The 15,146-nt window shown below is 36.8% G+C and overlaps 2 protein-coding genes across 2 annotated transcripts; one reads left to right on the top strand and one right to left on the bottom strand.

Annotated features, from left to right (window-relative positions):
- Positions 1 to 278: 278 nt before the first annotated feature.
- Positions 279 to 2,843, top strand: LOC125219244 (photosynthetic NDH subunit of lumenal location 1, chloroplastic). Its single transcript, XM_048121168.1, has 8 exons — positions 279 to 416; positions 497 to 584; positions 1,486 to 1,587; positions 1,843 to 1,916; positions 1,997 to 2,119; positions 2,208 to 2,279; positions 2,352 to 2,448; positions 2,586 to 2,843. Exons 1-8 carry the CDS (start codon positions 363 to 365, stop codon positions 2,699 to 2,701), a joined length of 726 nt encoding a protein of 241 aa, XP_047977125.1. The 5' UTR covers positions 279 to 362; the 3' UTR covers positions 2,702 to 2,843.
- Positions 2,844 to 3,350: 507 nt separating this feature from the next.
- Positions 3,351 to 11,167, bottom strand: LOC125207741 (ABC transporter B family member 20-like). Its single transcript, XM_048107219.1, has 11 exons — positions 10,382 to 11,167; positions 9,851 to 9,905; positions 9,586 to 9,761; positions 9,277 to 9,477; positions 8,526 to 8,785; positions 8,132 to 8,442; positions 7,830 to 8,050; positions 7,405 to 7,745; positions 6,427 to 7,217; positions 6,042 to 6,283; positions 3,351 to 5,180 (listed from the first exon to the last, which is right to left on the bottom strand). Exons 1-11 carry the CDS (start codon positions 10,754 to 10,756, stop codon positions 3,951 to 3,953), a joined length of 4,203 nt encoding a protein of 1,400 aa, XP_047963176.1. The 5' UTR covers positions 10,757 to 11,167; the 3' UTR covers positions 3,351 to 3,950.
- Positions 11,168 to 15,146: the final 3,979 nt, after the last annotated feature.

The raw sequence follows: 15,146 nt of genomic DNA, 5'->3' as shown, positions 1-15,146 counted from the left end.
TCAATTGTTCTAGTTATAAAAATAAATGTTCACCTCTAAACAAAACCAAAATAAATACTCCATCCGTCCCATTTAAGAGTCCCGGTTGAATACGGCACGAGTTTTAAGAAATATAAAGGAAAGTTGGTGAAAAAAGATAGTGGAATGTGGGAATCTGAACGAAATTTATAATTTTAGTTCAATCCAATTATTCAAAATGTGAACAAAACAAAAATAAATACATTAATTAATTAAAATGAGGGAAATATAAAAGAAAAATAATCTGAATAATCTGTATACTTCCTGGCCAGTAGAAATGTGCATGGACTATCCATAACAGGATAGAGAGAGAAACTCGAAGCTCAGCTGCTTCTCTTCTAACAATGGCAGTTTCATCACTCTCTCTCAATTTCGTCTCTAAGCCATTCACACACAACGTAAGCTCGACTCTCCACACGTTTAGATCTTATCATCTCGTGAATTTGTATTTCGTGTGTTGAGATATTTCAATGTGTAGTCAGGAGTGCGCGGTTGGATTAGCCCAGCCGAATGTGCCGCAGTTTCAACCACTAAGTGCTCGAAAATCGCGTCATTCGATGAAGAAAGTATGAACGGTTTGATTTTGTTTTTTATGGTTGTTTTGCGGAATGTGGATTAAATTTTTGGATCAATTTGTATGATTGCTCGTTTCACCTAAATGGATTAGGGATTTGGAGAAACTTTTGGTTTCGTAATTAAGTGCAACATTGAAGGCATTATTCTCGTGTGTTGTGAATTGTGATTATGGAATGCTTGAGCTTAATTAGTTTCATTAAGTCCTGTAATCTTGAATTGTGTTGTGATGAAGTCTGGTAAAGCTATTCTTGGATCATAGTGTAACAAAATTAAAATTATAATACTCCATCATCATCATAAGTGGTTCCTCAAAATAGAGCATTGCTTCAGTCTAATCTGCTCAACTTTTCTTTGATGATTTTAATCAAGTCTATCAAGAGAGAATTTATTACAGACAAAAGCAGTTTCTAAAACAGGAGTGAAACTAAAAGATTTATGTTCCTGGTCTTTTGCTACAATTCGGGTATGTCTAGGTAAAGTGAGGAAAATGTTTTTGGCCTCGAGCTCTCTAGTGGATTTCAGTAAGTTAGAGGGATCAAATCAAATGCCCCTTAGTTTTCAGCAACGGAATATCTCAAATTGTTTACTACAATTTGTGTCAATCTTAGGCGTGTGTGTGTGTGTGTCTGTGCCTGTGAATGTGAATGTAGAATCATCACATATATATACATTCATATATAATGACCACACATTGTGACCCATTATTCATAGACATAGTTGGTATCAACACCACTACATATACCGTTGTCATTGCTGTTATCCTTTCATCCATCCTGCTCTTATCTTGGCGCTTTTGTAGTCGGATGTAATCTGGTTATTGTAAAGCAAACCAAGATATATTCGGAGAGCAATAAAATGGCAAAAATAATTGCTTCTTTACTTCTCTATCAGCTCAGTGTGCTGCTTCTGGAAATTGCAAAAGGAGAGAGCTTATACTTGGCATGGGAGCCCTCACAATGAACACTCTCCGACAAAGCCCCCTTCTAGCAGAAGGTATTCCCAAACCTCGCAGTTTTATGCCAAATAACAAAATACCCCAATGCTTATATTCTGTCAAGAATTCACAGTGTGCATTGCATCAGTCATTTTTTTAATAGTGTGTTATTATATTACCAAATGTGATGTTTCTGTAAGTGTTTTTCACCTCCAACTTCAGCAAAATGAATGTTATGTTCTATGGCTTTCTTTGCACTGCATTCTTCTATTTGTACCAGTGTCTGAGCTTGATCCCTGTGTTTGGTGATGCAGAGATACCAGAAAGGTACAGTATATATGTCGACAAAGTTGACGGATATTCGTATTACTATCCCTCAGATTGGAGAGTAAGTTCTACAAACCAAGTTAAACTGCTAGCACTAGCAGGAAGTGTCTAACTTTCTTCTCTCCATAATTTCTACCAAAGGACTTCGACTTCATAGGCCATGATTCAGCGTTCAAAGACAAATCACTACAACTGCAAAACGTGAGATTGAGCTTCCTTCCAACGACCAAGACTGACATCCGTGAACTAGGACCAATGGACGAGGTGAATACCATCATCTCCATTCTCTTTGCATTGATTTGGGAAGACTGGATGAAATAATTCTAGCATAACATTACTTTGTTGCTACAAGGTCATTTTCCATCTCACGAACGACGTATACTCAGCACCAAATCAAATTGCAGATATATTGGACATGCAAGAGGTACCACCTTTCCCCTAAATATGCTGATAGAAACTGTGATTCATTTGATTCAATTCCATCTTCTGAGTGCAGAAAACCATCGATGGCAGAAACTACTGGACGTTCGAATATGTACTAACCTCCCCAAATTTTTCAAGAGCAGCTTTTGCAACCATCGCCATTGGAAATGGTATGACAGTTTACCTCTACTCCATCTTCAACTTGTTATTACATTGTCTCAAACCAGATGAACTTAAACTTCACATTAGCACCGGAGACTCTACTGTTACGAACATTCAGCAATCTCGATTTTGTGGATTCGTGCAGGAAGATACTACACGTTGATAGTCGGGGCAAACCAGAGACGATGGAGGAAGTACAGAAACATGCTGAAAGTGGTGGCTGACTCTTTCAAAGTGATGGATATCGAAAGTGCTCTATGATCAGAATTTCATAAGGAGTTGTTGTATTACTATTAGTCTGTGTATAATATGGTGAAATTCTTTAAAGCAACATGTTAATCTTGTATACCAAATAAACTACTCAAGATACATTTTTCAGTATATATAGCTCTCTTTTGATGCACTTGCACATCATTCTTGTTTTCTTACGATATCCAAAGAGAATTCTCCTTGGGGATGCAAAGGTAAGCATTCAAGTTTAGGATCAAATTTTTCAGATTTCAATCACTCAGAAAATTCAAATTTTACGACTAAGCCAAACTGAAATATCTGATCCTAAAAATTTGAAATATGCGCAAGATTCAAAAAAATCATAATATTTTTAAATTATTATACTGCTTCCTCTGTGGACAATCACTAGTCTTATTTTCATTTTAGTTCGTCCATAAAAATTAATCTTCTTCCATTTTAGTTAGTGGATAGAGGGAATATATAGTAGTATAAAAATCTTCAAATATAAATCAAATTTTCACATTTACTGGTTTAGAAAAACTAATTCGAACTGAACCACAAATCCGAATTCTGCAGTTTTAATAGCATGTATTTGACCAATTGTTAAAAGAGTACATATATGCAACAAAGTAAAGAGAGAACAACCTAAAAACAAACAGCTAAAGCAAAACAACTGGGATCCATAAAAACTCAAACTCACAATAACCATTAAATAAGGCAGACAAAAATTCAAAAAAATAAATGAAAAATCTGACCTCTTCTGTACAAATAGGTTACAAAGAATGCCTTGCTAAAGTAGACCAATTTCACATAACATGTACACCAAAATGAAGAAGTATCAATAGATAGAGGCAGGGCATATGATACAAAACTAAAGCTGATTAACCTCACCCAGAAAACACCATGAAAAAAAAACAAGAAACCAAATACTAACACAATCGCCAGCTTAGCTCGTCCCACTCGTTAACTAACAAATCAATTTACCTCTGAGAATCCGGTTAAGATAATTCTGCCCGCCTCCGAAAGAATACACAACTAATCTTGCAAAATACTATAGGATGAATAGAACCAGTCGAGCTGTTGCAGTGGCTACATTGGACATGTCAGCAGGAGCTCGTTTGCCATTGCTCCAGAAAGACCATCAACATTTTCGATACTTGGCTATCTTGGTGTGTTCAAAGAATCTACAAGCTTGCAGATTCATAATCAGCCGAAGTTGGCATAGTGGTAACGGGACCAAAATTAAAAGTCAGCCATCAGAAAATGTTGTGGTGCTCGTCTAAATAAGCCTGTGTTGGCGCATCCCTTTACCAAAGTGGGGTTGCATCAATCGCACGTATAAACTGTTCTTTGCCATCAGGGTATCATGAGTCCCTTCTTCCACTATTCGTCCACCATTTAGTACAACTATATTGTCAACATGTCTCATCATGGCTGCTCGATGTGCAATAAGAACGGTTGTTTTGTTCCCCATGATAAGAGTGTCAAGGGCTTCTTGTACTACCCTGCTCGACTCAGATTCTATTGATGAGCTAGCTTCATCCAACAACAAAATAGGTGCATTCTTCAGAATAACTCTAGCGATTGCAATCCTCTGCTTCTGTCCGGGAGTCAAATCCACGCCCCTCATACCTACATGGGTGTCGTATCCATGAGGCAAGCTGCTTATAAAATGATGAGCATTTGCTATCCTTGCAGCCTCCTTCATTTCCGCTTCGCTTGCATTATGCCTCGCATAAATGATATTCTCTCTGATGGTTGTTGAGAATATGATGGGCTCCTGCTGGACAAGACCTAAGTGGTTCCTCAACCATCTCAGATTGTAAGATTTCAAATCTCGGCCATCTAGTAATATCTGTCCAGCAACCGGATCATAAAACCTTTCTATCAAAGATATAATGGTGCTTTTTCCTGACCCCGAAACTCCAACCACTGCTACGGTTTGTCCACCATTAACTCTGAGACTGAAATTGCTTAGCACCAAGACTTCCGGCCGAGTCGGATACGAAAAGTCAACATTTTTCAACTCGATGCTTCCATAAACATTTGCAGGCTTTAGGGCAGCATTATCATCAGGTTCAATCTTAGGGGTTCGGTCAATTATCTCAAAGACAGATATCAAGGACTTTCTCCTTTTAAGAATATACGGGGCCAAACCAAAAGGTTCAACTAGCGCAAATGTTGCAAAAGAGAACACCATATACTCTTTTAGCGCTGTCCCCAGAGACATGTACTGCCTTTTCACACAAAGAGCAGTGTACCAAAGAAGGAGGGCATTGCAAGCAAACAAAAGAAACTGAGAAAAGCCAAATGCAAAACCAATAGCCATGCCTTGGAGAAAGCTTTTCTTGAATATCTTTCGAAGTTGTACTCTGTAGAGTTCCATCACCTTGTCACCAGCACAAAATGCTACGACAGTATAGATATTACGAACAGCATCCTCCAAGACCAAAGATGCCTTCCTATGCATCTCTTGGATACCCTTCGAAAATCCAGCAAGCCATAGTTTCTGTAAGATTAAAATTGAAACTCAGATCAGTCTTGGGGAAAATTTGGTGTATGAGATTATGCTACTTATAAATGTCTTAGACCACCATTATGATGATTATTATATTATGGTGCCAATTAATGAACCCATGGCCATATCAGATGTGAATCAGTGTAGGGTATTAGGCTAATTTACTAAGCTCAAAGAGTAAATGAACCCAAGGTTTCATGTCACTGTTCAAAAGTGTGGGCATCTTGGTGGGCACTACATTTTTTCTCCTACTTTTTCCTGTACAAGGAATATAAGATTTACTGCTTATATTGTACTGAAAAGACCTAAAATGGAAGATTGCATAAATCCTAAAAATGAATCGTTTACTGCTAATTAGCTGGGGACTGAAACAGCCCATATTCAAGAGGTACAGTCCAGTTGGTGTTCCTAGGCATTAAGTCCACTGCACATGCAATATTTTAGAACTGCTTGATGCCAATATATAAGTTCAACAGACATCTGAATGGCACCATATCTTTTTCAGTTTATTCCCCCCCTCCGGCCCTCCCTCCTCCCAAAAAAAATTGCATCTTTAAATAAATCAGAGATTTAGCATGGATGGATCTACAAGCAAGGATGGCTACCTCTTTCAAAAAGTCATTTGCCACACATAACATGACACAAAAGTTACAGAGTCAAAAGGTAAGTTGGATGCAAAGTTGGTTCAAGTTATCGGTAATGTGATGGATGGTGACTGCACATGCTCTCTGCAAATGCAGTATGCATATAATTGAAATAACCTACATCTATACAGTATGAGCTAGAGTTTCCTTGTCGTGATAGACAGACAGATATCCATATATAACAGAAAAATTATAAAGCTGTTCATACCTGTGCTATGGCAGAAACCATAAGAATGGGCAAAGTAGCCAAGGCCACTAGTGCCAGCCGCCACTGCAGAAACATCCCAATGAGGACAGCAACTATAACAGCTGCACTATCTTGTATGAATATTGAAAGCCGATTGCTAAAAGCAGCTCTCACAAAAGTAGCATCATTAGCCAATCGCATTGAGAGGTTATCAGCGCTATTTTCCTCCTCATCAAACCACCCAACTTCATTTCGAAGCATTGCTGTTGAAGAAGGCAATCAGAACAGATGTCTTATAAATACAAAGACATAGCGTGCTTGAGATTTTACAAACTTTTTCCGATCAGAACAATGGAATAGAAACAAAAATAGTTGCATAACAAATTCCAAGTTAGATATCACATACCTGAAAACATCATTCTTCGAACACGCTCAGTCATTTTTTCTCCCATTATACCAAAGTAGAAGTGCTGCAAAAAATTAGCAATCACCGTCACAATTCCCATGCCAGTTATGATTAAGCACCATCTGTTAATTTCTTCCTGTATATGATGTCTATGTCCATCTTTTTTGTAATAAGCTGTTACTACAAGTGCAATAACATAAGCAAGGATGGGATTAAAAGAACCAAAGATTGCAGCACCAGTGCTTCCGAGAACAGCGTAAAGCCATTCTGCAAGGCTAAGTTCTACTAGCCTCCAGAGGGATGGTTCTTCTTGTGATGTACCCTTGGTTTCTTTCATTGTCATAGGAAGATCATCATATTCACTGAGTGGTCGACTAAAGGTTTGGGAATGAGAACGTTCATTTGTTGGGTCAGATGTCAAAAGCGGAGAAACAGGAGATTCGGGATCAGAAGCACTCTTTTGACGCTGACCAGTATGAACATCAATCTTGGGTAATTCTGGTAGTCTCATCTCAAAACTATCCTGCCTCTCTATTGTTGGTTCTCTATCTATCACTTCCATGGAAACGCCATTTTCCATCATTTCTTCTGGGGGTGGACTAAGAACTCGTGGAGATTCTTGGGAGCTATAGCTCACATCGGCAGGTCGAACCATATGACCTCCAGCAACTCTCTGGAGAGATGGTGACTTGGCCATTCTAGGGGATGATGGTTCTTGAAAGATGCGACTCGCAGAAGAATCTTTCTCAACCTGAAAAGTTGAGGTTTCCTTGTAGGTTTTCATTGGCATCCTGAATGTGGATTACAGATACCAATGGCGTCAGTGTTTAGTAGTTTGTCAGTGAAGCATAAATAACATCACCACTGACTTGGAAAGAGTTTATATGGTTCTATAAATAATATGGTGTACTTTGTTAAGTTGTAAACAGATCATATGGCTCATCGCCTCATCGTGTTACAAAGAAAAATTGTTTTTACCTTCGTGGAAGCTTAGTAGCTTCCTCACATTTGAGCAGTTCTGCATAAAGGCCATCCAAGTTCATTAGTTCTTCATGTGTACCCATTTCAACGAGTTGGCCTTCCTCCATTACAGCAATATAATCAGCATTTTTAATAAGACTTAGCCGTCTAGCTATTATAATAGTCGATCTTCCCAGCATGAGAACATCCAGAGCTTCCTGAACAGATCTTTCAGCCTCAAAATCAAGTCCACCAGTGACTTCATCCAGGAGTAAAATAGATGGATTTGACAGCACAGCCCTAGCAACAGAAAGTTTAATCTTCTGCTCCTCTGACATCATCAGAGAGGCCCTACCAACCTGCAAAAACAGAATTTCGTTTAGCACCACAGAAATCAGGAACTGGGCCTTGCAAAACTGATTTAAAGACATGTAGGTAAATACCTGAGTATCATATCCTTTTTCGAGAGAGCTAATAAATGTATGCGCATGTGCTATTTTAGCAGCTTCCTCAATTTGGTCCATAGAAGCATTTCTTCCATAAGCAATGTTATCTTTAATACTCAAACTCAGTAAAGCAGGTTCCTGGGTAACTAAACCAATTTGGCTTCTTAGCCATTCCAGCTTGAGGTTCTTTATATTTTCACCATCCAAAAGAACTTCTCCTGCAATAAGAAAAAAGGAGTTAGTATAACTTGTGAAAGAGATAATCCACAACAAGTGTGAAACTACTGAGGCTACAATACCTAAGGTAGGGTCATAAAACCGCTCCATAAGTGGTATGATACTGCTTTTTCCAGAGCCGTTTCTGCCAACAAGTGCCACAGCCTTTTTAGCAGGCACAGTGAGATAAAACCCACTCAAAATCGGGATTTCAGGGCGGGACAAATAGCTAAAATATACATTTCGAAACTCTATGTTCCCTTGAACAGAAGGAAGAGTTAGCCCATCATGATTAACAGTGGAGGATGACCGAGTTATCATCTCAAACAGTCTGTAGGCAGCAATTCTTCCTTGTTCGAAAGAATAAAAGTTTGTAGCTGCTTGATTCAGTCCACTGTTAAACATAAGTCCATTTATAAGTAAAGTAGAATCATGCACTAAAGATGGATAAGAATTAGAAGCAATGAAGTCACTTACAGGCCACTTAATATAACAGAAAATAGAGCAGTTACGATTTCTCCACCATGGGCTCTTCCATGTGTGACAAGGGACCTCCCCACCCAAAGTTGCAACGCACAAGAACAGATTGCAAGTCCATATGTGAAACCAAGTCCAAGCCCTTGAACAAGACTTATCAATATTCCATATCTGAGTGTAGCTTGAAGTGAAGTTGCATATGAATATTTTGCCAAGGTTTCATTGGTAAATGAGTACAAGGTTCTGATATACGAGACCGCCTGTTATATATTAGGAGGTAGTTAAGGGGGAGGGAAACATTTCAAACCAACTATGCAACAAGCATCTAGCCAGCATACAGAATGCAAGTAAAATATCAGATCTTGACATCTTGTTGCAAATAACTTTTTGTCCTTCCTGAAGTAACTTATAGATATGATAAATGAAATCAACTTAAATGGATATAAATCTTCTCATTCTATAACTTTTGAAAGGAATCAGGAGCATTTTATGAACTAAAATCATAACACACTGTCAGGTGAATATGTTAAATGAACTCCCTAACTGCAGGATATTAACTAGAATCGAAAAGTATATAATGCAATGATTAAAACTGACATGTAAGCATAGTGCGCCAGAACTGCTTTTTGGAAATCACTCAAACCTAATTTTAAACCAATACTGGATGACAGGTTGAGATAAAAACACAATTTGAAGAGTTTATTGCTACAAGTCCCCAGTAGCAAAGCAGATTGGAGATCAAGAATCAAACCTGCTCCGCAATGCTTGCTGCCTCAGCATAAGCATCTTGGATATTTTCAGCAAGTCTATGCAAAAAGATATTTGAAATCCCTCCTGCAGCAACTATTAGTGGTCCAGTAGCTAAAGTAATAAGGGCAATCTGCCAGCAGTTGACAAATCCAATAATAAGGCCACTAAAGAAAGTAGCCATATTATGAATATAGTTCCCCACCTGATACATTAGGTGCAAGTCTATATCAGAACAGAATATTTCTTACCAGTAAACACTGTCTAAAACTACAATAAACAGGAACAAAACTAAGAAAGAGGCAAACCATACTTTTTCACTGAGAGCAGATTGAATGAGCAGTACATCACTCAGTACTTGGCTCACAATGTCTCCATTATTTCCATAGGTGTCAAAAAAGCTCATGTCCTGATTAAGTAGAACTTGAACATATTTTGACCTTATCACAGCAGTCTGACGTTCCCCAGTAAGTATCCAGCACGACACCTCTGAAGATCAATTGAAAATGCTAAAGAAATTAGCATACCGAAGCAAGTAAATAGAACATTATGAAATGCAGATATCAACACCTACTTACCTATCCAGGCTGCAACAAAAACTCCAACAGCAATATATACAATGCTTAAAGAAAGCTGAAAATGTTTAAAGAGAATGTCAGTTGTAAACAACAGCCTCCTCACAAGATAAAAATATTACTCCATGTACTATCCAATATCTGAGTGCAGTGAACAAGGTTATCACAATCATATACATCTACTGAGATATTTCGGTTAAGCGGACTTTTATTGAGCAAATAAATTGTAAGCCTCAGCAGAAATTTACTCACTGTAGAATAATTTGTCAACGTACACACTTACTCATTGTTATGATTTCCAAAAACCAACTTCTAGCTCATGTCCAAGTTTTCCAGCTGAGGTTAAAACTTAACACAATGGAAACCAAGCCCCAACTTATCCAGTCTTTTGGTTTTGTTAATATCTCAAGCATTCCGGTTCAATGCAATTACTTTATAGGTTCGATAAAATCACTTAATAGGCTCAGTGCAGTTGCTTTGTAAGTTCAGTGCACAAGAGATCTCGCAATTCTCATAATAAGAGTGAGAAATTACCTCAGTGAACCTGTCGAAAAGCTCATCGCTATACCGCTCATACCGGAGCAGCTGTATAATCTTAGCAAAATAATGCAAGTAGACAACGAGCGCAGTCCCGTGCGCAGCAGCCGCGAGAGATCCAACGAACATGAGCGCCCAGTCAAGCTGGTCAGCGCAGGCAAACAGCTGGGAGAACGGCACCGCAGCCGGCGGCGGCTCCATCTCCTCGTTCTCGGCGTCCATCTCCTCCTCCATCTCCACCGGCTCCGCCTCGCCCGTCCCCATATCCGCGTACGGCGAGGGCGACTCCGGCGGCTCCGACACCTCCGACACCGGCGTCAGCGGCTGTATGTGCGGCGGGGACCACCCGAACAAACCCCTGGATATCATCATCTTTCCCTCGCTCGATCACTCAAAAGTGAGCAACCGCTCCACCACAACGGAAACAAAAATCAAAACCCTAGGTCGAGGTCACACAGCATAGGAAGCTGTATCGTTAAATTCCAGCTCGGCGGAAGTAGATCGGAATCGGCTGGATGCTAATTGGTGCGTGTTTCTCCCCTTTCGGAGCTGGAGGCTAAAATTGAAGCGGAAATGAGTCAGAAAAGGCGGGCGGAGCTGCTGAGTTGACTGGCGAGGGGCGGATTGTGGCGATTGGTGGTAGCGACGGCTGCGAGAATTGAGGAGAGAAGTTTTGGGGAGAAGAGTTGAATTGAATTTGCCGTCTCTCTCTCTCCACTCTTGCTGTTTCTCTCTCTAAAAAAGTAGAGAACGTAAAAAAAAAGTGTCAAAACAGCGGTCGTCGGAGGTCTGAGCTGAACTAAAAAGGGGAGTTGGGAAAGCGGAAATGCATTGAAGATCCAGCTGTACATACACACGCATTATTCATTTTTTTAATTTTTAACGTCTTTTTTGGATGATTTAATTATTTGTTAATTACATTTTTTATTTTAGGGAATTAGTAAAGGTGTAGTGATGCCGGCTTGCCCTTTTTGGTTCCCGTTCCGATTCCGGTTTCGGTTATGCAGATGGTGACCGATCAGGCTAGTTGGAAGACTTTCAATTTTTACACTATTTTGGTGTTTCATTGTTTTCATTTAGGTTTTTGTCATATGTGGAATCATAACTAAACCATGAAGTCGGATTTGGTTCGACCATTTTCGTCGACGTTGAAAGCCAAATAATTATTATTTAAAAAATAATGGAAAAATGTATAGATTTCTTCATCCATAGTTGCATTCTATTTTTATAAATGAATCTCATAAGTATTTTTTACTAACAATACTTTAAAAATCAGTTAGTATTTGATTCTATATTTCTCTCTTACTTTACTATTACTAATATGCACCAAGTATTAGTACCAAAACTTGATAGTATGAGATTTACTTACATAGTACGAGATTTATATTGTGTTGTTTTGCCAGTTAATAAAGAAAAATAAAGTAATAAACAGAACAAAATTAAAACCATTTCTATTTTAGATTATATTTCAATTTTAATAGGACAAAAAAGTATTAAACTTCAATAAAAGAATCAAAGATAATTATATATATTTGATAAATGGTCATAATAGTCATAAAAAGTCGATGAAAAAAGTCAAAATATCCATATTTCTTTCTAGAAAGACTACTAATCTTGGCTTGAATAAAAGTGGTTTGTACGATTCTCAACACTTTACATATTCATATTTGTGAAAAAAAATGTGAGTATATATGATTCCCAATACTTAGCAATTAGCATGTTCATATTTAAGAAAAAAATGCCAGTATATATTATTCTCAACACTTAGCATGTTCATATTTGTGAACAAAGTGTTCGAACATATTGAATGGATAAAACAAAATAGATGAAGCTCCCACAAAAAATTAGAAAAAAGCACCACCAAAACACTAACTGTGGATTCAAGCCGACTCGGAGTCGACGACTCCACTGCGGTTCCATAAACTCCACTAAATTCGAATTTTGGAGTTGCCGTCAATTCTACAGTGAGATATTTTCATTCTAACTATTCAAAGTTGGGGTTCACTATTCTTCTATCGTCTTTGTATAGCAATAACTGCTGCACCATCTCAGTTTTACCATGTCAATAATGACCTTCTTAAGTGGATATGATTCCACAAGTTGTATTATTCTCAGGACTCATCGCTATATTCCCTTCGTTCCATAGAAACAAGTCATATTTCTTTTTTCGCTCGTCCCATACAAATAGTTCATATCCATTTATGGCAATATTTTTCTCATTCTCTTTTACTTTAGTATTATTTATGTACCTCATTGTCTACTATGCAATTTTAACTTTTTTTTCTCTTACTTAATCAATTAAATATTAATTAAAATTCATGTTAATCCTAAATGATTTATTTTAATAGGCGAATAGACTATAAAACAAAAGAGGACACATCCTCACGAAAAAATGTAGAAGACCCACTACCCCTTTTCCACCATCTTTATGTAAAAATGTAGGAGGCCCACTACCCCTTTTCCACCATCCTTATGTATGTTTTTATTATATATTCACACATAATGCATGCTCTTAAATATTGTACATATATAACATTTGCTCTAACTTATTGTTTTTATTTTTATGGATAGTTCAACTTACAATATTTTATGCGAGGGGTCATCTTCAATAAATTTTGGAACCAAATAGCCTGACTCTTTTTTTATGTAATTTAGGAATAGAAAGGAGTAACTCTTGTGGGTAATTTGGTGGATCAAATATGATAGCAGTAACAAATTTTGGAAAGAAAGCCCACCAACTTAAAGAAAAGATTTAGATAGAAAGTGGACCTTAAACCGATTGCTGAAAGCTCTATGGAGGCCCAATCCGTCAAGATCCAATTAGATTCTATGGTTTTTATTTTATTATTGTAAATTTATCATGAAAAAAAAACAATCAAATTTTATTTAAATGTATCATTTCTCTTTCATCACTATCTTTTAAAAAATCACATTTTTAGTCTCACTTTCACTCCAATGAGTGATAATATTATCAAAACTTCATAAGGTATTACTTAATTCGACAATATTATCCCATTCAATAATGTTTCATATTCTATTTTATAAATATTAATGTTATAAAATAGCATTGTTCTCATTCATTATCTAATATCAAACCAATAGCATCAAAACATTTCCCCTAATATATTAAACCAATAGTCGTTTTCTCAACATAGTAACACCACATGATAACACTGCAAAATTAGGTATGAAGATTGACATATGAAGACTAGGAGTTTGTGTGGGGATTTCAAACTTAGATTTGAAGGTTAAAACATGGCGAAGATTTATCAAAATTTCAGATCTTGTAAAGCAAAGCCTACGGCAGAGGACATGGGTGGATACAAAAATTTGTTTGGTATGAGCTATACATAGTATTAAATTTTGACTTTGTAAATTCGATACAAAATTAACCAATACTCCGTATTATGATAGTCGTTACGATGATAGTGTCTTATGCACAACAATTTGTGGAAAATACACAAAAAATTGACAACACTATACAGAGAAAAAAAATACAAGGTTGCAAGGGCTTAAGCCTTACTTAGTGTGTTTGTCGATGGCTGAGGAAGAGGTCGAGGAAGAAAAAGAAAATAAGAAGGATTCATGCCCCGACCTCATAAGGATGCGCTTATGATAATACTACGAAGACAAGATAAGCTAACATACATCATCACCTTGTAAAAATAGTTAACTTGAGTCTTCATTAAATATATACTCCCTCCGTCTCACATTTGTAGTAACATTTAGTTATGGCACGAGTTTTAAGGAATTGGTGGAGTGTGTAATTAATGAAGTGAGAGGTGGAGTGTGTAATTAATGAAGTGAGAGGTGGAGTGTGTAATTAATGAAATGAGACGGTGGAGTGAGATGATGAAGTGTGTAATAAATGAAGTGAGTTGGTTGAAGGTGGGTCCCTCTTTGACTTTTTAGTTTTTTATTTTTGTTTTGATTTATTTTAATATAAATAATGACATTTGGGTGTAATTTTAGTGAATAATGGGGTAAAATTTTATGTACAAATATGGTAAATTCTAAATGTTACTCCAAATGTGGGACGAACTTTTATGGCAAAATGTTACTACAAATCTAGGACGGAGGGAGTATATACCTATAGCACTTATACTTAATTTCATTACTCAATCGATCAAAATATTATCAAGGAAAAATAAACATAACAAAAATAAGATAATTCATTTTGATTTTTGAATCATTTCATAAGTGGATGCTTATAAAATGTAGTTGCACATGAACATGGGTTAATTGAGTCTTTGTTCATTAAGTTAACAAATTGAGACAATTAAAAATTCTCTAAAAATAATATTTTATAATTTAATATCTATATGCATGTCTAAATAACTAGCCATGATAGTAGTGACAAAAAAATTATACAATCATAAATAGTACAGCACCGCACACGAAGACTTTTGTGCGACAATTAAATTCCATATTACACATGCATTATGAATAAATAAATTTAAAGCAATGTAAAAAAGTTTGACCTGTCACGAAAGCCCATAAATTGATACGTTAACTACCTCAAATAAATACTTCTATTCAAAACTTTGAATGAGAAAATCCAGATAATTAACTCAGTTTCTAAAATTTCTACGTATTAAGTCCAACTTATAATAAATTCATTTAGTAACGTGTGTGGTGATTACACGTCACATTCAAAAGGAGTACTACTATTATCCAATTTTGTGAAATTCATAAAAAATATTGAAAGAGTATTGTCCAATTTTGTGAGTTCATAAAAATTTCTTGGAAAAGAATTTGAGGT

Source organism: Salvia hispanica, chromosome 1 (assembly GCF_023119035.1).
Source record: "Salvia hispanica cultivar TCC Black 2014 chromosome 1, UniMelb_Shisp_WGS_1.0, whole genome shotgun sequence".
NCBI classification, from domain to species: domain Eukaryota; kingdom Viridiplantae; phylum Streptophyta; class Magnoliopsida; order Lamiales; family Lamiaceae; genus Salvia; species Salvia hispanica.
This window is presented reverse-complemented; position numbering and strand designations above follow the sequence as displayed.

Coding starts and splice junctions, on each gene's coding strand:
- LOC125219244 (XM_048121168.1), top strand. CDS start 363: ATGGCAGTTTCATCACTCTCTCTCAATTTCGTCTCTAAGCCATTCACA. Junction 2,280..2,351: donor ATATATTGGACATGCAAGAG/GTACCACCTTTC, acceptor TTCTGAGTGCAG/AAAACCATCGATGGCAGAAA. Junction 2,449..2,585: donor AACCATCGCCATTGGAAATG/GTATGACAGTTT, acceptor GGATTCGTGCAG/GAAGATACTACACGTTGATA.
- LOC125207741 (XM_048107219.1), bottom strand. CDS start 10,756: ATGATGATATCCAGGGGTTTGTTCGGGTGGTCCCCGCCGCACATACAG. Junction 8,051..8,131: donor GTTTTATGACCCTACCTTAG/GTATTGTAGCCT, acceptor TTCTTATTGCAG/GAGAAGTTCTTTTGGATGGT. Junction 7,746..7,829: donor AAAAAGGATATGATACTCAG/GTATTTACCTAC, acceptor CTGTTTTTGCAG/GTTGGTAGGGCCTCTCTGAT.